General features: G+C 44.6%; 1 protein-coding gene across 4 annotated transcripts in view; it reads right to left on the bottom strand.

The window, feature by feature from the left end:
* The window catches only part of TBCD (tubulin folding cofactor D), a 2,839,019-nt gene that overhangs the window by 167,972 nt on the left and 2,647,735 nt on the right, over positions 1–23,312 (bottom strand). For all 4 annotated transcript variants that reach the window (XM_069654539.1, XM_069654542.1, XM_069654540.1 and 1 more), the window contains exon 32: positions 19,964–20,047. In XM_069654539.1, coding sequence (XP_069510640.1) covers positions 19,964–20,047 — 84 coding nt within the window. The remainder of the gene's footprint in view (positions 1–19,963; positions 20,048–23,312) is intronic.

Genomic DNA, 23,312 nt, shown 5'->3' with positions numbered 1-23,312 from the left:
CTTGCCCAAGTTGCAGCCTGATTAATGTCAACAATTGGAACACCCCGTTGTAAGCCGAAAGTGGCCGACTGTCCCCTTGTTGAATACGCATGAGCCTCCTCCAGAACGCCTTTGTGGACCAACTCGTAGCAAATCTTGATACACATGACTCGCCATCTAAAGGCGGTTTGCTTTGAAATAACCCTTGCCTTCGCTTCTTAGTAATCGAGAAGACAATCAATAACTGGTAATCAAGTCTGAATACATGCGTTCCCGAGAGGTAAAATTTCAAGGCACGAGAAGCGTGGTTAAGTGCAGTGAAGTTAAGCACAGTTTTCGCTTTTGTTGCTGAGGGAACCGTTAAGCAGCTCCACATCCGGTCTGTTGGCTTGAAAATTGTGGACACCGCACAAAGCGCAGTGAAGCTGTTGGTATGCACGTTCAGCTCCCATGACCCCCCAGGCGATTTAGGTTGACGAATATATATAAAGTACACACAAAGATGGATATGTGCGATCGCAGGGGGTGAAACATTCAAAACAGGGGTGAAGCTTAGGGCATTTTTGTAGCAAGGTGTGCAAGTTGGTATAGGGTCTGTGTGTGTGTGGTATTAGAATATAATAGCCGAGAGATATTGAAGGATAATGTAACAGCCAGACCTAGTCCCCGTTGTGGGAAATACTGAAGCACTGCCAAATTAGAGTGAGGCCTAGGTTGCCACAGGCTGCGGTGGAAGAAGCAGCACAATATGGCAATGAGTTCCGAATCACTTTCCCAACTCATTCCCCAGCAAGGGAGCTGAACAAGGAGGCCTCTTGGCCTGGTAGATAAAACACAAGTGTATTGTGTTGAAGGCCTGCAAAACCAGAAAGGAATGTGAATGGCTCAGCATGGGTAGGGCTGCAAAGGACACACCCATGGGAGCCAGGGCAGAGGTCCTGAGCTGCCAAACAACTCTCCCCAGATTTAGGTCGTCCCATTTGAACTGTTAGATGTTCATGAACAGAACATCTAAATCCTTCACAATTTGACTCATTAGCACAATCCTTGGTAAGCCCAGGTGAAGCTCTGGGGGGGGGGGGGAGGTAGCCGATAAGGGGGAGCAAGGGTGAGGTGTCCCGTGATTTGTACTACGAGGTGGAAGTGGTGATGCCAACAAATTCAGTTATGCACCGGGGAGGCATGACGGGGGCTCATGGGATCAGGAGAAGCGCTTCTTTATTCCAGAGGGCCAGTTTGACTTCAACATTATCCAGTGAGCTCATGTTAACAGCCAGGTGCACACCACATGCACTAGGCCCACAGGGAGGGTAAAGTTACCAGATGCCTGCCACCCATACAAGTAGAACCTGAGATTGCGGAGGAATAGACCACGTGCTAGGGGACTGGAGAAGATAAGATGCCGCCAATCGGCTGAGGTACTGCATGGGAATGATAGTGGTAGCCAATGAAGGTGGGGGACGATTACTGTATACTGTGTGCATCACAAGTGACGATGATGTGTGTTATAATGTTCTGTCTGCTTTGAACTAACCCAGAGATCTCTGTGGCAGCTGAGTTCTACAACATCCTCTGTCATCTTTTTCCTTTTTGTATACAAAATAAAACTTAGTTTCCTCGAAACAAGGTACACCAAGTCTTTTTCCTCAGATGATTGTTTTTCTTGTGTCTGGTTGTCTGGAGGTGTGCCTTACAAATTTGGTGACACCGAGGTGATCCCAGACCCTTTGCAGGGAGGGAGGATTCCTGGCCGCACATCCGGAAGGGCAGTGCCCACCTGGGGTGACCAGTCCCGTGTGCACGAAACTGGAGAGGTTTACAGAAGCCATGTTGCCAGAATTCCAGTCTGTTCTTTGGAGAGGGGCACCGGTCCCAGATTGTGCAGGCCATTGATGGGAAACTGTAACTGTTGATTGATGTGGAGGAGAGTGGTGACGCAGTGAATGAGGTGGTGTTGTCGAGTAGGAAGACCACATGGCATTTTGTATTTTTGGTTGTCTTTTTAATATTATATGGAGTAAGAGGATAAAAGAGTAACGGGATCCTTCCCAATTGGGGGAAGAAGACACTGCTGTACAACTAAGAGGAAAAGAGGAATAAGGTAGAGGTTCTATGTATTGAGTGGGGCTGGTATCTCTCCACCTGATAAAAGGGGCGTGAGAACGAAAAGTAGTATTTTGGTGTTTTTATTGATGTTTTTATATCGACAGTGTGAACCGAGGAGGGGTCCAGGGTTGTTGTGTAGGCCCATTGAAGTGGAATGGAGTGAGGGTGTAGATGGTGTGTGCGAGGGAACGTGGGACAGATTGGTACAAGAAAGGTGTGAAGTGTGTATGTGTGGCCTGTGATTAGGGGAACAAGCAGAGTATTGGAACAGGAAGGGGTGGGATAATGGAATAACAAAGTACGGCTGGATCGGAACCTGAATAAGTAAAGGAATTTTATAGCACTCAGACAGGGGCAGCTATAATGGAGCTGGTGTCAGGACCAAGTCAGACTTTGATAACCCCAGTCAAATATGACAACCAGGGTCTCCTTTCACAGGGAGACTTCTCCCCCCCGCCCCTGAGAGTGCAGCCTGCAGAGAACTCGAAGGACCTGTCAGGCTAGGGGCTCAGGTTAAAAGGCAGGAGCAACCAGCAGAGCTAGAGAAGAGGAAAAACAAATACACAATATCAGTATTTCTTATAATTCTTCGACTATATAGACTGCACCTCCCTCAGAGAGTACCCAACTCCTACCTGCTGTGATGTAGATGGAGGCGATGAACCTACTTGCAAGCTCCTGCCGAGGTAGTCGAAAGAGTCCAGGATACCAAAAGGACAGAGTGTCACAGAGCGTTCCAACACAGTTTTCTTTGCAAAGGAATGAATAACTAGGGGGTGTGGTAACCGCCGGTTTTAAATTAGAACATACCTTTAATAATGTATGTTATAGTATTTTAATCAAGCTAGATCGCTGTTCTAAAAAATCACCAGAAACCCAACATGAGAGTATTCTTCAAGTGCTCACATGCAATCAAGTACAAAAAACAGTTTGGAATAAATCACAATCCTATTTATGGTCTCATCGGTATCAAAAAAGATACATGAATTTAATTACATGTTATAAAGTAAAATAAAATGATATAAAGACAATTAAGGTAATACATATCATTTAGCTTTACAAATAAGGGAAAAAGACAGTATGCATATACATAAGGACCCACATCAAAGCTGAACGTTGGTCTCAGAATTGTGTGACATCAGTTTTATACATATAGACAGATAGGCCATTACTATGCAGTTGAAAGAAACATCCAAACAGTTAAAAAAGCTATTAGTCATAATGCAAGTGTTAAGGTACATAGGTAAACCTCAAAATGTCAGTAACAGCAGTTAATCAAAAAGCAAATAAAGCAAGAGAAAAACAACAGACAAACAATGTAAACGTCTAGTAGTGAAGAAATCCCATCTGGTACTAATTCTAGATGGATGGGTATTCTAAATTTGGAAAATTATTCAGAGTCCAACGAAACAATCAACTGAGATGATGTCGTCTGGGATAGAGTACTTGTTATTATGGACAAAAAGGGGAAGGTATGTTTTCACATTAGTTTGGTAATGACCAATCTTTGCAAACGATACATGATCCGTATCGCACGAGGGTGTAATCTAGGGGCAGGGCAGTTTTTCCAGTTCCAGTATGCAAGAAGATCTGAATGAGAGTCTCTGAGCCGATGATCAGAAAAACAAGGAAATGTTCAAAAGCAAAACCAAGCAAAACCAAGGAAATTCAAGTAGTACCAAGTTCAGTTCAGAAGTGATAAATAAAGAAAACCAAAGCAATTTGGGCCGAAGAAACCAGAATCGGCAGATAAACCAGTAGAAGAATCTGAGGAGTCACAGCCCACAGGGATTAAGAAAGAGCAGTCCCGGAAATTGAAGCTGAGTTCAGGGGGAGCCAGGAGATCCGTCAAAAGGGATCGATCGCCAGAAATAGACATGGGCAAGGCAAAGTCAGAGTCCAAAAACGAGAGCAAAAGGGTCTGGAAAACGGCAGAAAGACAAGAAGAACAGGATACAAGAATAGCTGCTTGCCGGGAAGAACGCAACGTTTAAGGAGCGCTGCTCGGAAAGTTCTAAACGCTTAAGTACAAGCATTTTCCGGGTTGCGTTGGAAAGCAGAACATGTGACATGTAATGTGCGCAGAGTCCCAGGCTTGCTGGGAAACGTAGTCTGTGGAGATTGAAACGGTGTGTGCTGCCCCAAGTCGCCACCATTGGTTTTGTCTGGCCTGAAAGGAGTAGGAGACCTTTGGGAGCGGGTGAACTGTGACAGTACCCCTCCCTCAAAGGACCTGCCTCTGAGAGGCACGCATATAGGAGGTACGAAATGCGCACAAAAGCAGAGGGGCATGGATATGCGCACATGTTCCCAGGTTCGCGTCTCTGGACCATACCCCTTCCATTCTATCAGGTAGTAGCGGATACCCCTCATGACACGGGTGTCTAGAATATCTTGTATCTCATACTCCTCGTCCTGCTTACTAGCCGGCTAAATATGACTTCAGTAAGGCCACATGGAAAACAGGATGAACATGCCAATTCGAGGGAACCACAAGGCAGAAAGCAACAGGGTTGATGCGTTTGTCGATGAGATATGGACCGACATACCGTGGGAGAAGCTTGCGTTTCCCATGGATGCATAAGTATTTGGTGCACAACCAGACCTTATCCCTGGAATGAAAATCAGGTGCAGGACACTGATGCTTGTTGGCCTGCCGCTTAGTGGATACTTGGGCCTTTCGTAGGTGTTGTTCAATGGCTGTACGAATGGCTGATAATGAACAAACCACAGCATTGGCAGCCGGAACGTGCACTGGATTGGACAAGACATGAGGCAGGATTTGTGGATGCTGACCATACAGGGCAAAGAAAGGGGAGAAACCTACAGAGGAATGCCAAGAGTTGTTATAAGCGAACTCGGCAGCACATAGCACCAAAAACCAGTCTGACTGGTACTGAAAACAAAGGCAGCGTAGGTCCTGTTCCATAGTGGCATTAGTTCTCTCGGTATGGACATTAGTTTGAAGATGATATGATAAAGAGAAACGTGCATCAATTCCCAAAGACCCGGTCAGAGCCAGCCAAACCGCGATGTTAACAGTGATCCCCGGTCTGTGATAAGGACAGAGAGCAGGCCAAAGAGTCAGACAACATGGGCAAAGAACAAAGTAGCCAATTCAGAGATGGGGGGGTAAGCCCCGACAGGGGATAAAACACGCCGTATTAGTGAAAACATCAACCACCACCAAAATGGTGGTCATCCCTTGTACCGGTGGCATATCCACTACGATTTCCAGAGACCATAAACTAAGGCTTATGTGGTACTGGCATTGCTTGTAATAATCCCATTGGTTTCCCCCGGGATAGTTTTGCACTGTGTGCATACAGAACATTTTGATAGGTAATCTGCAACATCCCTTTTCATATGGGGCTACCAGCACCATCTGTGCAGTAGTTCCAAGGTCTTTTGTTGGCCCGGATGTGCACCAAGTCTGGCGGCAATGGACCACTTGAGCGCAGACAGCCATGTTTTTATGTCAGGAATGTACAGAAGTTCATGTACATAGGGCAAGCCGTTGATGCTTTTGGGAACAAAGTAGAGGAGACCGAACAAACACAGACGAAGTCCTCAACTGGTCTAATAGTTTTGAGATCAGAGGCAACAGATATTGGGCTTTAACCGTGACTGCGTTCAACGCTCTGTAATCCACACACAACCGCAATTCCCCCTCCTTCTTGGGCACAAAGAAGATGGGAGAAGCGGCCAGGGACTGGAATGGGCATATGTGGCCCAGACGTAAGGCTTTCTCTACGTAGTCCTTGAGGAAGTCGTCCTCCTTGTGTATGAGGGGGTAAATGCGACCATGGGGAATGGAGGCCCCGGGTACCAGATCTATCGGACAGTCATAATCCCGGTGTGGTGGTAGTTATTCAGACAATCCTTTGTCAAAGATGTCTGCTAAATCCTGGTACTCAGGGGGTATGCAAGCCGTCAGACTTTGGTTGGTGGCACTGACTGTGGACATAAAAGAAAAGAGGATCCAAAGGTCGAATCCTCCCGTCCCCTGCACACTATATAGTACTGTCGAAGACAGTTAAAGGATAAACTCTTTCTATATGTACTTATTCAGTAAATGGATCCAACAAAATATAATAATCCAAGTTTTATATAAAAAATACGTAGAAAGTTTTCAGCAAAAACAATCTGCATATCCGGTATCTTTGTCTGACACCTTTTGAGGTCTGTGCCTCTTCTTCCGGGGCTCATGTGCTCTCCATGGATGAAAATAGGTCATCATACATCTTCATTCTCTATATATTCAAACTTGCTGACAACGTGTTCCTAAGGGCAGAGGACACCTCACAATTAGTCGGACGCTGCGTGGTTTCAGGGTCACCTGTACTCTGCAATTTGAGGGGCAGCTGCTAATCTTAGTCACTACTATGGTGCATGTTCAATAATGGCGGTACGGGCAGTAGATATCGGCCACTTAAGAATGTAGAAACACTCTCCATCAACAGTGGTGTGAATACTTGAAGAACTCAACAAAAGTAAGTGGCACTCCTGGAGGACTCAGTTCCAGATACGGCTCTGCAACTCACGATGCGGGTCGTTTAAAGTTCAGTAAAACTGGAAAGAATTATAATTGCTAGAAAGAGTACATGGACCTATTTCTTAACCATCTGTTCTACCTGAAGGAGCAACGTTGTTTTCAAATTCACTTCACTAATATCACTTAACCATCTTGCGCTTCTCCCCGCTTGAAGTTGGCACAGTGTAAAAGGAGAGGCTGTTTCACTAGGTATTCGTAACGCTGCGCGTTCAAGTAACAAGGAATCAAGGAATAAACATAGGCTGGTTGCCCTGCAACAAATGCAGGCTTATAAGTTCTGGGCTACAGGCGATCCCTTGACAACAATAATATTTCTTACCAGTCCGAATATATCGACCGCTGTTCAACAATGTAATAGCGAGAGTGCTGGTGTCGGTAACCATGGCAACAATCATAACTGTTGTCTCGTGGCACGCGCCATGTCGCTTAAGTTTAAAGTCTGCAGAGCATCAATCTTGTTAGAGCGGACTACTTGGAGTGTATCCAATTCAGCGTCCATCTTGGAGTGGAGGTCCCCACAGGGGCGTGCTCTTGTGGTTCGGGTATGGACAATATAGATCTCTTCTTTCGCTTACAGAAAAAATAGCTCAGGATATTGCTTAAGGAACAGGCCATGACCTCAGTATCAAAAATAGGCAAATAAATGGGATTATTTCACTCAGAATAATGGGACACACATCCATGTCCTTACTTGCTACAAACTAAGTCATAATGGAATACTATCCATTTAATAATAACCTATTCCAAAGAATTCTAGAAGGGAGGCATACTCACACGAACGATCATGGAAAATGGGACAATCAGGTTATTGATATCGAGTCAGTTTACTGCACAAGTAGCGGGTCAACACCCAGCTGGCTCACGTGTTTCATATCAGAATATCTAACATTATTTGAGTGATTCCAATTGATAGTCATGATTCTGGCCCATATCATGGAGTCCCGTACTCCTCTTGTCACATGGGTCACAATGTATGTTCATTGTTCCTTATAACAGGGATATACAGCAAAGTACGAATACATTTCACAAAATCACAAAGTATTAGAGAGAAATGTTCTTTGTCTTACATAAATGTTCAAGAACAACTTATATCACATTTGATAAGATTCATTCAATTACAGAAACGATATTCTTCTGAATTGCACATATCACAGATAGGAGGATAAATGCAGTAAATCAAGTCGCAGTCCAAAATTAGACATATTCAGTTGAAGGATTCAAAGAAAGAAGCCCCCATTATCATTCTCAAGTTAGATTGTATTCACACCATAGCATTTAGTAGGCCACAGCTACCTTAATTAGAAAGAATCCAAATCAGTGTGGTGGTGATGAGTAGCCAAAAGATATATTTCATACACTATATGTGTAAAGTATCTTAGCAGGTGTAATGGTGGGCCCACTTCTTATAAAAAGCAGTTCAGTGAACATTCCTCATTCAAGCCTCTTTGTTGAACTGTATCCAAAAGGTGGATCCAGTACATCTCCCTTTGTGAGAGGAGAGAATTGTAATTGCCCCGCCTAAGCGGACGCTTAACCACTTCCAACACTTGAAATTTCAATTGAGCTATTGTATGATGTTCCTCTGCAAAGTGTCTTGCCACTGGTGATTTAACATTGTTGCACCTTATGTTTGATTTGTGCTCCGTCCATCTTTCTTTGACAGGTCTAACAGGTGTAAAGTTTCCCACATGGGCATTTGATGGCGTAGATCACCTCTTGGGTGAGACAAGTTGAAAAATCCCTCAGTTGGGAGATTGTATCCCATTTAATGACATTGTTGCAATGAGTGCAACTGAGGCATGGAAAAGTGCCCTTCTTCTTGGTTCTTAGGAGCTGTTTTTCTTTCGGTGGTTTCTCCACTCTCACAAGTTTGTCTATCAATTCCTCCCTCTCTTGAAGGCCCATCATGGGAACTTTAGGGAATACTTTGAGTAGAATAGGGTCGTTGCAAAGGATGTTCCAATGTTTCTTGATGGTTTTGCTGATTTGGAAACTCTGCCTAGAGAACTTCGAGATAAACAGGAGGGGCATATCCTTGCTTTTGTCTTTAGGGGTCAGTAACTGTTCTTTAGTCACTTCTGTGGATCTCGACTTGGCTTCATTAAGGACCTCTTCTGCATACCCTCTTGTCTTAAATTTCTCCACTAGTGTTGAACATTCCATGTCAAGACCAGCTGGGTCAGAGATTATCCTCTTAAGTCTTAAGATTTGGCTTTATGGTAGACTCTTGAGCATCGCTCTTGGGTGAAAGCTGGTGTAATGGAGTAAGTTGTTAGCGTTGGTAGGTTTATGGTAAATAGTTGTAACAATGTTCCCATCCTTAATCTCAAGGCTTACATCCAGGAAGTGGAGTGATGGTGATCCAGTCTCCATGGTGAATTTGATTCTGGGGTGGACAGTATTAAGAAAGGTAAGGAATGTTGTCAGTTCTTCCTTGGGTCCACATCGCGCCGTGAAACACTTGTGTGTAGGCGCGCTATAAATGCCATATCATATCATATCTCACCAGACGCCGAAAATGTCATATATGAACCTTTTCCATACAAGTGTGTTCAGAGACCATACAGGGTGGTCAAGTACAAACTGCTGTTGAAATGTATACATAAAGGCATTTGCATATGCTGGGGCCATTGCGGACCCCATGGACGTGCCAGATGCCTGTACTTAGTATTTTCCCTGAAAGCGAAAATAGTTATTATATAATATGATGTTAAGCAGTTCAAGGACAAATTGTGGGTTACCTCTCAGTTCCTGTGAATTGAGTACGGGCCACTGAATAGCCTCTAGTCCTTCCTCATGGGGTATTGACGTATATATGCTACATACGTCCAGACTGAATAAAGTGCATGTTGAGCTGAGAGCTGATTTTTCCTTAAGGCAATTCAGGAAGTCAGTCGTATCCTTCATGTATGTTGGTATTTTCTGGATCAGGGGTTGTCATCATTTGTCCACATAGATTGCTAGCGAGTCGAAGACCCTCTCCGTTCCTGCTGCTATTGGTCATAGTGGGGGGTTGGTGCGGTCCTTGTGTATCTTGAGAAGGCCGTAGAAAACGGGGTTATTGGATGCCTGTTGAGCAGAAATTGATAGGTCTCATCCTGATCCATTCATTTTCAAGGGCTTTTTCCATGGTGTTCTCAAACAAGACCTTGATCTCGTTAAGGGGATTGCAGTCAAGTCTGATGTACGTGGATTCATCATTGAGAAGTTGAAGGCAGCATCTGTTGGTGTAGTAGGTGATGTCCATGACATTGATGGCTCCTCCCTTATCAGCAGGTTTGATAGTGAGTTCTTCATCCTTTGCCAGGGTTTAAACATGTTCAAATTCGCAGTATTTCATGTTTAGGGGGGTAGTCCTTTGGTAATTAATCCTACTGAGATCAGATAGTACTCTCGTCACAGGCACAGGTGTTTTTTTAGGCCTCAGAGAAAAACAAGGAGTGGGAAGAAAACCTCCTAACAGAAAGAACAAATAAGTGAAAACCTTGTCATAAACATCTCGAGTAAAAATCTCACTATTGGCCAACTGGATATCCTCAATCAGGGACTTTCTTTTGTGCCCACCTGTCACACATCGCTCTTTGAAGAGAAAGTCTGTTTGCATAGGCTACTCAGAAAAGTGAGTTTAAAACTATTTTTTGAGACACAGTCAAATATGGAAACATCAATACCAAAAGGGATGATAAATTGGAGATGTGCCTGAAAAGTGAGTACGACCCCAAAATACAGAACTCTATCCGAGAGGGTTATTTGTCCTATTTCCATATTAATCACTTTCCCCACTAGGTCAGTGGATGCCTAGACGTAGTCAATTCTAGATTGGGAATTATATATGTGTGAGAAGTGTGTGAAGCCCTGTGTTTCCCCTTTTGTGGCACGCCACATATCCTGGAGAGCTAGAGTTTCTGAATGCTAATGTCAGTTGCTTGCCTCCTATATTTATGTTAAGAAAAAGGTAGCGCCCCTCCTTGTCTGCCAGAACATTCTGCACGTGTGCGTTTAGTCTGTCTTGTATGGCTATTAGGATTCCCGCTCTCTCTTCCTCCACGTTTGCTTGGCACGTTTGTGATGCCCCTCTAATTTTAACCTGTGCCTTGTCTGTCTTCTTTATGTGAATTTCTTGGTATATGATGATTTCTGCATGCAATCTCCAGGCCTGACGCTCTAGTTTCTTTCTCTTAACTGGAGTATTCATCCCCCAGACCTTGTGTGTCAGGATTTCCATCGGTTTTAAGCTTCCGCTATCCATATTCCACTAATTCAGTTCTTGCGCTCCTGTGGTTTCACTCCGACTGGTTCTCTTTTTTGCCCGGCTCAGTTCCCTCCACCCTTTCCGTTTTGACCACCCCCCTTGTCACACCCGTCCCCCCTCCCGACCCCAACTTCATGTTCCCCGATAGGGGGGGCTAGGTTACCAGGAGCGCACAGACGAAAGGTCCCTTGCGCCTGGCCCCCGATCACCCGCAGGTTCAGTTTGTGGGGGATCCCAAACCCCACTTGAAATTCCAACATCGCCCTCCCTTCTTCTCCCCTTGGGCCTCGGATTGTGTGATTCCGGGTGGGTCCCCATCCCATTGACATGATTTGGTGCACTCCATGTTCTTATGTTCTTAATTGTAAAGTATCGGAATATGAGTTGTCTTTATCTTTTCCTTCCTCCTCGATTTCTTCTCGCTACTGGTTTCTAGCCCTCCAGTTTGCCGCAGGCTTTTGCTCATCCTTGTGCTTGTTCCTGGCTGTCTCCATCATCCTGGTGCAAGCATAAGATTTGTTCCCCTTCCTCGCATGTTGTGATCCTATGATGCCTCCCTTCCCATGTGAAGAGGAGTCCGAACTGGAACGTCCATTTGTATCTCACTTGGTTGGTCGTTAAGTGTTGGACTACTGGGCCCATTTTTCTCCTCTTTAGGAGCGTGGAATGGGCAAGGTCCTGATATAGTTGCACTTCATGTCCATTTATTCTCACCGGGCCTGCTGTTCTTGCCTTTCGTAGGATTTTCTCTTTTTGAGTGTATGACGATATAGCTGCCAGTACGTCCCTTGGTCATGCAACTGGTTCGGCTGGTCTTCTTGGTCCTACTTGGTGCAGCCTGTCGACCTGGACTCGGGCTTCCATGTCTTCTGCTATGACTTCCGCAAAGAGTTGGAGGACCGCTTCGGTCAGGTCTTTGTCTTCAACTGATTCCAATAGGTTTTTAATTCTAATGTTGGATCTTCTCGATCTATTTTCCAAGTCTTCGCATTGGAGTTCGAGGTTGTTGGAAAGGCAAGATAGCTGCTCCAGCACCATGTCTGATTTTTGGGTGTCGTCCTCTATTTGTCCTCTATTTGTTGCAGTACTTTTTCCAGCGTGTCCGTTCTCTCTTCCAGTTTCGCAATGTCTATCTTTACCTTCTGCAAAGATTGTTTCATGTCTTCCTTTAGCATTTTGAATTGGTTCTGGAATTCTTTAAAACAGTTTTGCATGTCCGCTTTGGTCATGGTGTTCTCCCCCTTTTTCTGCTGTTCCTGGGTGAGAGTTTCTCGAGTGGTCTCCCCCCGTCGCGTTGTCGCTGTGTCGTTCGCGCTACACAGCGGTTTCAGATTTTTTTGCCTGTTTCCCTTGGGGGGAGGAATGAGCTGGGGTTGTGGTTTTGAGTCTGGATTTTGACATCAATGCTACTGCTGTGGTGCTATTTTTGCTCCTGCTTCCTGTGCTGTTAATCAAGTTGTATGTTGTTTCGATATGCCATGGGGCTTTGATAGGGTCCCACCTCGCTTTCTCCACTGTGAGCGTTGGTTCTATATGGCTAAGTAGCCCACTCCTCTACTTTTTGTCTTTGCTGTGTTGTATAGTGGGAGGGGGGGGAGTTTCTTCGCTCCTTTCTCTTCTCTGTCCAATTTCTCCAGTGGTCTGATGTGGTCTTGACTCTTACCCGCTTCCTTGCGTGTTGTCGCCTGTGGTAACCAATATTACTGGAGTACCCTTTGCCCGGCAGGAGCTTGAGGGTGATGTGGAATGAGGGGGAAGCCTTGTTTGTGGATCCGTGTCTGCTAGGGTCTTCTGCAGAGTCATTGGAGTCAGACGTAGGCTTTCCCCTTAGTATTGGTACCCGTCTTCTTATGGTTTGCCTCTGATGCGCGAGTGTCTTAGTTGTAGTACGATGTAGATTGTAGATACGTGCGCCGCAATGTGGCAGATGTTGCTGGTGGTCAGCTTATGGCTCTTGGGGGGGGGGGGTCCTTTCTTTCAGCGTGTTGTCTGTACTCAATGCGCGTCTGGGGCACTGCCGTGGGGTTTTCCGTCGGGAGATACGATATGATAGTTTATTTATATAACGCCTATACACAATGTGTTTCAAAGCGCTTCAAAGCAAGGGAAGGAACAAGGGAAAATACGCCATTCTTACAGGCCATGAGCAGTAAGGATGTGAAATTAACTATCGTACTCGGCCTGACGACATTTCACATAGTGCAAAGCGTTGCACCAGCGCTTTCTAGGGACAATCACACCCACACTGAGTGACAGCCAGATGCTTCTTACAGGGATATTTTTGTAGACATAGGGACTTAGACCAGTAGGAATAACTTTGTAATAATAATAATAAATAATAATAATTTCGCATTTATATAGCGCTGCAAACCCTCAGGTATCTGAGCGCTGCTTATTATTACCCACGGTGTGTGGTGCTCATTTATCGACCTCGGAAGGATGAAAGGCTGAGTTTGGCCCTGCCGGGATTCGAACCTGCGTTGGCAGGCCCTTGCACGGATGTCAAAGCGAGCGCTCTACTCGCTGTGCCACTTGACCGGCTAATAACTAGTTCTGTCGATATTGTGTTAAAGAAAACTGACTTTAAGAGAAACTTTCTCACAAAAGAACTTCAGGAATGGAGCTTTGCAGCACAAGGCTTGCAGTTGGCTTACCCCCCTGGCAGATGTGATTGCGACCAAAAAAGCCGTTTTAAGGGACAACAGCCGCAAAGAGCATGAATGCATAGGCTCAAATGGAGCTGCCATCAAAAAGGTCAAAACCAGATTAGGATCCCAATCTGGGACAACAAAGGGGGTTGGCAGAAACTTGTTGAGAAGGCCCTTCAGTAACTGGGCCATGACTGGAATGGTGAAAAATGAACCTTGGTCTGTGGATCTCTTAAACACAGACAAAACCAAATACTCTTTGACTGTGGCAACCTGAAGGCCTGAAGAGGCCAGTGACAGAAGGAACTCCATTACTGCGGTGGTGGAGCAAGAGATCGGGTCAATCTCTCGTTCCCTGCACCATGCTTCAAATCTTCTCCACCTGCACGCATTCAGAGTAGTAGAGGATCTGCATGCAACCAGCAATACCTCAAGCCCATCCTCTGAGAGGTCCCAGTCATACCTCATCCTCTCAAGAGCCCCTCATTTAGGTTGAGGGAGTCTGGAGTTGTGTGGAGCACCCGACCTTCCGATTGGGTGAGGCGGTCCGGACACCGAAGCAACCGGTGAGGCGGACAGATGGTCAGATCCAGGAGGTCAGAGTATCATGTTCTCCTCGCCCAATACGAGGCGATCAGGATCATGAATGCTCGAAATCTCTTCAACCTCCTGAGAACCCAAGGAATTACAGGAATCGGAGGGAAGGCGTAGTGGAGAGGAAAGGTCCAATCCACCAGAACCGCGTTCCCAAGTGCACCGTTCGCTGGGAATTACCTCCTGTTGGCCTCCGTGGTGAACAGATCCACTGCAGGGGTACCATAGAGAGTGAAGACCTCCTCTAGGACTTCCGGGCAAACTTCCCACTCGTGTGAGACTGTGCTGTGCCTGCTCAGAGCATCCGCCAAGGTGTTTTCTGTTACCGCCAGATGAACTACCGAGACCGAGATCTGGTTATCTCTCAACGAGAACCATAGCTGAAGTGCCTCTGTGCAGAGTGGGCGAGAGTGCATGTCACTGTGTTGTCTGTTAGGACGAGGACATGCTTCCCTCTCGGTAATACATAAGGAGGGGAGGGAACCCCGGACGTGTGGCTCGTATTGCCCCATTTCCCTTCTAAACACAGATGCCACAATCTACACCCTGGTGTTAGCAACCAGGTTAGAGGGGTATATGCCAAGACTGATTCACCCAGACCAAGTGGGTTTCATTAAGGAATGTCAGGGGGCCGACACAAAGAGGAAAAACTGTACACTTCATACATGAAGCCCAGGGGCTCTCGGGGGACCCCTCCATCCTTTTCGGTAGACTCTTAAAAGGCATTTGATAGGGTGGAGTCGGGGTTCCTCAGAGCAGTGCTCATTAAATGCAGTACTGCAGAAAGGTTTCTCAGGGGAGTTCTGGCAGTGTTGTACTCCCGCAAAGCATATGTGGCGGTAAATGGGGGGTACCCCCGGTGGTTTGGTTTGGGAAGGGGTACTGCATTTGCCCTCTCTGTTGAACCTCTCGCCCAGAAGATTAGAGCAGACCCCCGCATACAGGGATTCCCGGTGGGAGAACAGATTTATAAAGTTGCCCTTTATGCGGATTATAGACTCCTACACATAAGGAATACCCTGTCCACCATACCAGATGCGATCCAATTGATTGAGCAATACGGCTCCTTGGCAGGATTTAAAATTGATAGGGTGAAATCGGTTTTCTTTCCTTTGGATAGGAAGATGGATGGGGAAGCTGGGACATTCGGATCCCTGGGTTTGCAGGTCAACCTGGGAATGCTAAAATACCTGGGAATTAATGTACATAGGGGCGTAGGGGACTTATTCGAGGCAAACATCACCTCCTTGATGGCCAAAATTAAGACTGATCTGGAAAAATGGAGCAAATTAACAATATCATGGTTGGGGTGCATCAATGCTGTTAAAATGGTTGTTCTTCCGTGGATCCTGTATTTGTTTCAGATGCTCCCCATTCGGATACCAGACTCATTCTTCAGGGAAATAAGGTGCTCCCTATCCAAGTTTCTCTGGCAGGGGAAGAGATCTAGGATTTCTAGGGAAGTACTGGTCCTGCCCAAAGAAAAAGGGGGATTAGAACTACCTGACATTAAACTCTATTATAAAGCTGCCCAGCTTAGGGTTCTTATACCTCATTTTAGGGCTCAAAGGGATCTTCCATGCATTTCGTTGGCTAACTTTCAGTTGCACCCAACCACAGTCGGGGAATGGCTATGTGTACTGAGAAGTAAGCTTCCTCGCAGGATTCAGAAGCATACTATTGTGGGAACTATATGGGACATTTGGCGACAAGGCGCAGACATGAGAGGTGTTACAATGTGGCCCTATTCACTAGGTCATATCTGGGTGCCGGGAGCTAGGGAGGCTATAGTAGTCCCCGAACGCTTCCATAAATGGTTCGAGGCGGGACTGGAGCGGAATGGCCAGCTCTGGAGGGAGGGTAGTTTCATCAATATGCTCGAACTGGAGGAGGCCCTGGGCATTGGTAAACCCTCATTTTCTCGTACCTTCAATTGAAGGGGGCTCTAACAGGTGATCGATGGAGGGAACAGATACAGAGAGACCTCACCCCTTCGAAAAAATATTAGACAAAGGCACCGAAATGAAGGGACTAATCTCAGCAATGTATGGGGCTCTGGTGGGATCGGGAAATCGGTCCACGGAAAAATCTTAGAGGTAAGTGGGAGCAAAACATGGAGGTTGACATAGATTCAGTACTGTGGGACAGACTATGTAGGGGAGTTTCAAAGACTTCAACCTCCAGTCAATACAAGTTGCATGTCATCAAGCTCCTTCACATGTGGCACTATGACCCGGTTAGACTCTCCAAAATGTTTCAGAATACCAGCCCTCTATGTTGGCAAGGATGCAGGGTTAGGGTCGATTACTGGCATATGTGCAATTCTATTGGGATGAAGTACTAGGTTGGATAAAGGAGATTGATGGGATTGCCCGGGCTAAATCGCCAATGCTGGTCCTGTTTGGTCTGGAGGGGGAGGAGTGAGATTACGTCAGGCTGCCTAAAATGGCCTCTTCCCTGCTCCTAACGGTAAGAGCTTGTTTAACTATGAAGTGGAAAAGTGCTCTCCTCCGATGCAGGAAGGAATGGACCAAATGTGGCAATGAATGTATACACTATGGAGAGAATAACAGCAGTGCTCCACGGTTAGGCAGGCCCTCATGAAATGGAATGGGGAGAATGTATTGATAAACATGTGAGGCCTGGGCAATCCCAGCAGTGACCAACGCTGGGCTATGAGAAGGGGAGTGCCTTGACCCTGAGCAGGAAATTAATGCGGGTAGGGCATGGACCAATGTCGGACAAATACGGACAGTACGCCTGTGTGGAGGCCAGGTTCCAATGCTAAAAGTTTACTTTGTTTTCTTGTTTGTTACCAAAGGGACTAAAGATGTGGCTATAGCAGCGAGAAATTAGTACCAAGGGGCTGGAAGGGTGGAATTGTTAAGGGGGGGGGAATACAGTTGGGGATGTTATGTGGAAGGCGGGGCAGGGAGGCACGAAGTGCTGACTTTCTGTTATTCTAACCGCCTCATGAAAGTTGTTTATTGTATTCCATTAAACTTACAATAAAGAGACATTTGTAAAAAAGCTGATTGATGAAGTGGCTTTGTTGGTGACGAGTAAACTTTGAAAAGCATTTCACTTGCTCCAGTGTTCTGCTATAAAATATAGATACCCATATGTAAAAGTACACAGTAGTACCAGTTCTATTAAGGACATAGATGTGAGGATTATCCCACCAAAAGCAAGATAAACTAATATATTGTTCATGCATGCCATTTCTTCTGTTCTGCTATCAAGATTGTATAGTGCCTTGTCCCACACCGGAGGCAACAGTGTACTGTACTCTTTCCAGAGTTTGAGCCAAAGGCTGTATGAGGTCAAATGGGGTGTATCAGGTGTGCAGCTGGCTGTTCATGGGCCTTTGCTCACCTGTGTGTTGCCATTGCTTTATGCATTGTTGGAAATAGTTGTCTATTGCTCTTCAAAGCTGGACGTTCATGGATGGCTGATCAGGAGATTCCTAGTCCTGGGATGAGGCGCACCAAAGAAAAAGACAGCAACATGGACAGGATATGAGGTTTCAAGGGACAGCAGGTCTTGGATTGGACAACAGAATTATCTGATCTAAATTGATTTAATAAATATTAAACTACTTGAGAAGTATCGTTTTTCTGTGGATTTATTTTGTTACTGAACGTTTTAGTAAAGTTTGAGCTTGCCTCACTGTTTTAAAGAGGATTAGTACTCCATTGGACTATTACGTATGGGGAATCTATATTACTTCAAGTAGTTGTTTGACTAAGGCTATGCAAAGCCTCACCACGCATGTGGTTGTATGCATTTATTGAGCATAGCCTGCTCCTGGGCTGTGGTAGACATGTACCCTGGCAGATTCCCTTGTATTTACTCAATGAGACATGCATGATGCAATGGCAGTGGGGGGCGGTGGGGTGGCTGGAGGCTGATGAACAAAACAGAGTTATGGATAAGAATAACAGTTCCCATTAAAGGCAACTTTATCCTAATCCTATTCCTTCATCCTGCCTCTCGCTTGGTTTCAAAATGCAAAACAAATACACAGCATGCTGAGAATAAGAAATGGAATACGAGATGCGCAAGAGAAAAGCAGCATTGGACAGCCAGAAGCTTTAGCAAATATAGCCGAGGGCTTTATAGCCAAAATGTGCATCATTGTTGGGGGTTATTGCTCTGGTTGGGTTAGCATGAAGACATTCTGTGAGACCTGGTAGAGGTGTTGCTTTAATAAACAGCAACGCAAATCCATCTGCCGCCTTCCATCACCTAACTTTCAACCTCTCTATATTAAATACACTCCTACTGAACTTCTTTCATCCACTCCCCTCACTATCCTCCTCATCTGCATGCCACCTAGACTACTCAACTCCATCTTCTCTGATCTGGGCCATCTCCTCAACTCACTACTACTAAGGCCCCTATTGCGGTTTAGGAGAATTTCACCTTCCAAAACTATTCCCTACCCACCAACTTGACCTTGCACCCCCTACTCTCTGATCATGTTCCTATCACCCTCCCTCACTTCATCCACACTTTCCATCACACCCCTATTTCATATACTTAATTTTCGAGAAACCTGCCCCACTCACCCATTCTCAACATCACCCTGCCTTCTTCACAAACTGTATCTTCTCATTTTGTTCCTACCTACGCAAACCCCTTTCTTGCTATAGCTCATCCTGTCTGCCAATGACTGTGCCCTCCAAATCTCATACAGAAATTCGCCAATCTCTCTCTCCCCCTATCTCTTTATCTCCTCCCCTTCCGCCCCTCTATTAGTAATTTACTCTTTTTCGCCAATGTGAACTGTTGAATTCGTGTTCATTCACCAGAAAGCCAACCCAGTTGTGCCGCTGTGCACCCTATCAAGGCCTTGGAACCCATGACCTTCTCCTATATCTCCTCACTCTATAACCTGTCTCTTGTAACTGGAAACATCCTGGCCTGCTTTAAAATGGCCACTGTCCTACTCATCTTCCAAAAGTTCCTCTGGTAACCCGAAATAATCTGGGAAAGTACAGTTTTTTCCCTGTATCCCTGACATCTCGAGGGTCCTTGAATAGACTGGGCTTTTACTGGATCACCAGATACCCTGAAGTCAATAACCTCTGTGAGCCCTTCCAAACTGCATTCTGCAATGCCATTCTACTGAACAGCAACTGAATCACATCTCTAATGTTCTCAAAGTTTGAGCATTTGCATTTGCGCCATTTGAGGTTGCTCACCCTTAACGGGATTTTTTGCCCAGATACACTTGCTTCTGCATTACAGGTGAGTAAGTTCCAGGGACTTTCTGTCAAGCTTCCTTACTTTGTCTTCTCCAAAGAGAATTTGACTTTTACTGTGAACCCATCCCTTCTTCCCAATGTTGTTTCTGAGTTTCAATCATCTCAGAAAATCCATGGTGTTCTACCCTCTGCCTCAAACATCTAAGAAGGAGAAGATTTTTCACGATCTGGACCCCAAGACCTACTATATCTCTCAGACGGAAGCTGTTTGTCAGTTATGGTGGTGCTCAGGCTTGAAGGGCTGTTACTAAGCAGAACCGGTCCAGTTGAATCACATTTACGAATGCTACAATCTAACCAGCAAGAAAGGTGGAAAAAGGTTCCTAATAACTGGAAATAGGAAAGTGCCAAACATTAAGACAAGTATTACATTTGGAAAACAATCATTAGAAATCCATTTCTGCAACTGTTTGAAATTGATACATTAAATGAGGTGTATATAAGGAGGAGAGCATGAACGTGTAAAGTAAACAAAGCTGTTAAATAACACAATGAACAAGTACAGCAATTAATGTATCCAATGCATACACTACTTATTAAAATACTCTATAATGCTTACATGTCAGCTTCAATAAGTTCTGGTTGTTTCTGCACTAAAAGCAGCGTGACCTCCATCAAACTAGTCATTGCAGCCTCTCGGACCCTTTGAAAAAAATAAATGAATACAATATAAAACCTCTTAACTGATTAACCTATACATTTCATGTGATTTATCATTTTTTAACTGTATTCACATGTCACAATTGAATTAATATCTCCTTACTGTCGGTCTTAGTGTCCTGCTTGGTACTTGAAAAACAGTAACTGATAAATTTTGGCTCAGGTCAAGTTAAAATAAACTGCACCCCAATTCAAAATCTTAAGGACAAATGTCACATTAAATAACGATTAGGGTTATAAAGAGTGAAAGGAAAAATAACAGAAATACCCAAGATTCCCTGTGGACAGAGCAAACATCCATCATATGGTGCAGCGCTGCACATTTAAACAAGAAAGGGGGACTGTATGTAAAATGATTAAGGGGCTTACCAGGTTATCTGTGAAAATCACTACACAGATACATCTTTTGGGATGGGAGTAAGAGATTAAAAGAACTTCCCAAGTTAAAAGGCTTGGCCTTGGAGCCCTGGCAAAAAGAAGAACAAGCCTGACTGGAAATAAGGCAGAAAACTGAGATACACAGGCTGGCTCAGGGGCCACCTGTTGAGATCACTATGATTAGTAGGAAAGCAATACTCTCCAGGGCTCAGATAGAACATCAGAAGATTCGGGAATTTGTCTAGATGAATGTAGGTATCCTTGAGGCTATGCCGATGTTGCTCCTCCCCAGATGAGGTGGAAAACCCTGCTATATGTTCTACTCCTTTGTAGGGCTCTAGAGGGGAGGCACATGTTTTACTTTGGACATCTCCTTCAAAATCATTACCAGGTTCTGATTGAGAGAGTGTGGAAAATTATCATCAACTCGCATGGTTGTAACAATTGGATGACTTCTGACTCACTTTTTAAAAGAAGTTTTAGCACCTATTATGTGCCATGATTAACTTTTGTTTGTTCATGTTCTTCTTTTATGGTCTTTTATTCTGAATTGTAATTTTAACTCTGAATTCTGAACTATAATCTTGAATGGTTTCTTTTTTATATTGTAATATTTTGTAAGTTTGTTAAAGGTTACTTGTTAACCAAACAACAATAAAAAAGAATATATATATATAAAAAAAATGTAAAATTGAGGAAATTTTACCATGATGGGCAACTAGGGTAGGCGGCAGAGCTATTGGGAAAAGCTGACAAGGAAGACAAGAGGTAAAGGAGCAGTGGTCAGAGGCCGATAGTGGTGAAAATTGTACTAACACTTTGCTGTGAAATGCAAACAAATATTCCACATTCTAGCATTTTACCTCAACCTCAACTCTGAACTGCATACCTGCAGCATATCCGACAGTGATGAATTGTTGCAAAATGCTTTTATTGGGATTGTTGTCAAACAAATCCATTTAGAAAAATCTGGAACCCCTAATCCCAAGGGTTAACCAAGTTATTTCAGTGGGTAAATTGCTTGATCATTTTGAAAATACTGTAGTGCAATTGAGAAAACTGGCAAAGAAACTATCACTATGTGTTTGGTCTCGCCAGTACACTACACTTCAAAAAGGATTACAATTTTTGAGCATCAACTGTTGGAATTCCAAGAAGCCCGGTAGACATCAATTCAAGTGTCGAAGGGTCTTTGTCATATCAAATGAATACCAAAGAATGGCCACAATGTTTCGATGAAACAGCATACAATAACCACTACTTGATAGATACATTCATCCTCTACCTACCTGCCACAAATTACAATATGAGCAAAAAACGAAATATGCCGACCTCATGAAAAAAGCAAGGATAAAAAACACTGTAGATTAGATTACACTGCAGCCTCCATTGATCACAGGGCATCAACTACAATGGAAAGATCAGATAGAATCCATTAAAAAAAAGTAATAACCATCTATGCAAAAGTGATAATAGGAGTTCAGCCATTTTCATATAGCTCCCATCTTACAGGCTCAACAAGAATCTTAGAGATCTTTCTTCAATGGGGAGCCTACTACTTCTTCATCATCTCGAACCATCAAAGTAAATCTATACATGTGTCCTAGCTGTCATATAGACCAAACTGAATTCCTATAACTTGCAAAACTAATCAATTAGGCACTCCCTCTGTACCACAATCGTCTGCCAACAGATCAGGTCCAGGACATTTCTAAAATGTTCATTTTCACACTATCTCACATTCGTTCTCGTATCTTCCAGATTCCAGAGGTCTTGCTTGAGTACCATTTCATACACCCACAACCCTTATGCCAGCTCAAAACACCAAGACACACTGGGGCACCACAAATACCAATACTTTAGTACAATCCACATCTCGTACTGAAAGTGTGCAATTTACTTATGTTTACTATATCATATGGCACATTCAGCTAATGCAAATACCTACAAAGCATCAACCAATGGATTTCTTTTAGAATGCAATAGACTATTTTATTTTAAGAAAGGAAGGGCGGGGGCACTTTGGAGCCAACACAAGATGGCAGCGATAATCTGAAGCTCCACACAAAAAGAGAAAGCACTTGTCTAGTTAGGATGATACAATGACCCCTATATGTGTTTAAGTGTGGCCCATGATACTGTTACCCTTTGTCCACCCCTGCGCGGGGTGGGGGAGGGCGTGTGAATAGAGATCTGTGGTCGGAGCGAGCTCCCTAGCTTCATATGATCTTCACTGGCATGGCGGTCGAATCATGACCCCAGGGCATGGGAGAAATGGAAATGAGGCCGACAGGGCAGAAATCCCCAAAAGGGGATGCACGAACCACATGGATTGCAGGTCAGGAACGTAATCTGAGAAACAGGGTCAGGTGTCACACAGTACATATCGAAGAGTGTTGCCATGGTAAAGGTGACTAAATAGGACGCTGCACTGGAATTTGAGGCTCCCAGTCTTCCGACATCCTCCCCTCAAGCAGAAGTTATCAGAATAAACATGAGAACATAGCCCCAAACAAATCAAAATGACGGAAACTGAGTAAAAGAAAGACTGAAGAATTAAACATATAAAAGCAGTGAAATTCTGAATTGGGTGGACAACGACCATCTGGATAGCATGGGATTGGTGTCCATTGAATATTCAGAGACACGCACAGCATTGTAAAACAATATACATGAGGAAAGCCTAATACTGTGATAGTGTCATAAGCAGCAAAGGGAAGTGTCCTTTGCAAAAGACATGTGAAGAGCCTGCGCCAGAAATACTAACAAACAATGGTCAACCCTCCACATACATGCAGCCCAATATGGTGGCACTGGGCAACAACTCACAACTGGAGGGCCCTACAGCAGGAATGTGTTGAATGAATGAG

Source organism: Ambystoma mexicanum, chromosome 3q (genome assembly GCF_040938575.1).
Source record: "Ambystoma mexicanum isolate Mex_15411 chromosome 3q, UKY_AmexF1_1, whole genome shotgun sequence".
NCBI lineage: Eukaryota > Metazoa > Chordata > Amphibia > Caudata > Ambystomatidae > Ambystoma > Ambystoma mexicanum.
This window is presented reverse-complemented; position numbering and strand designations above follow the sequence as displayed.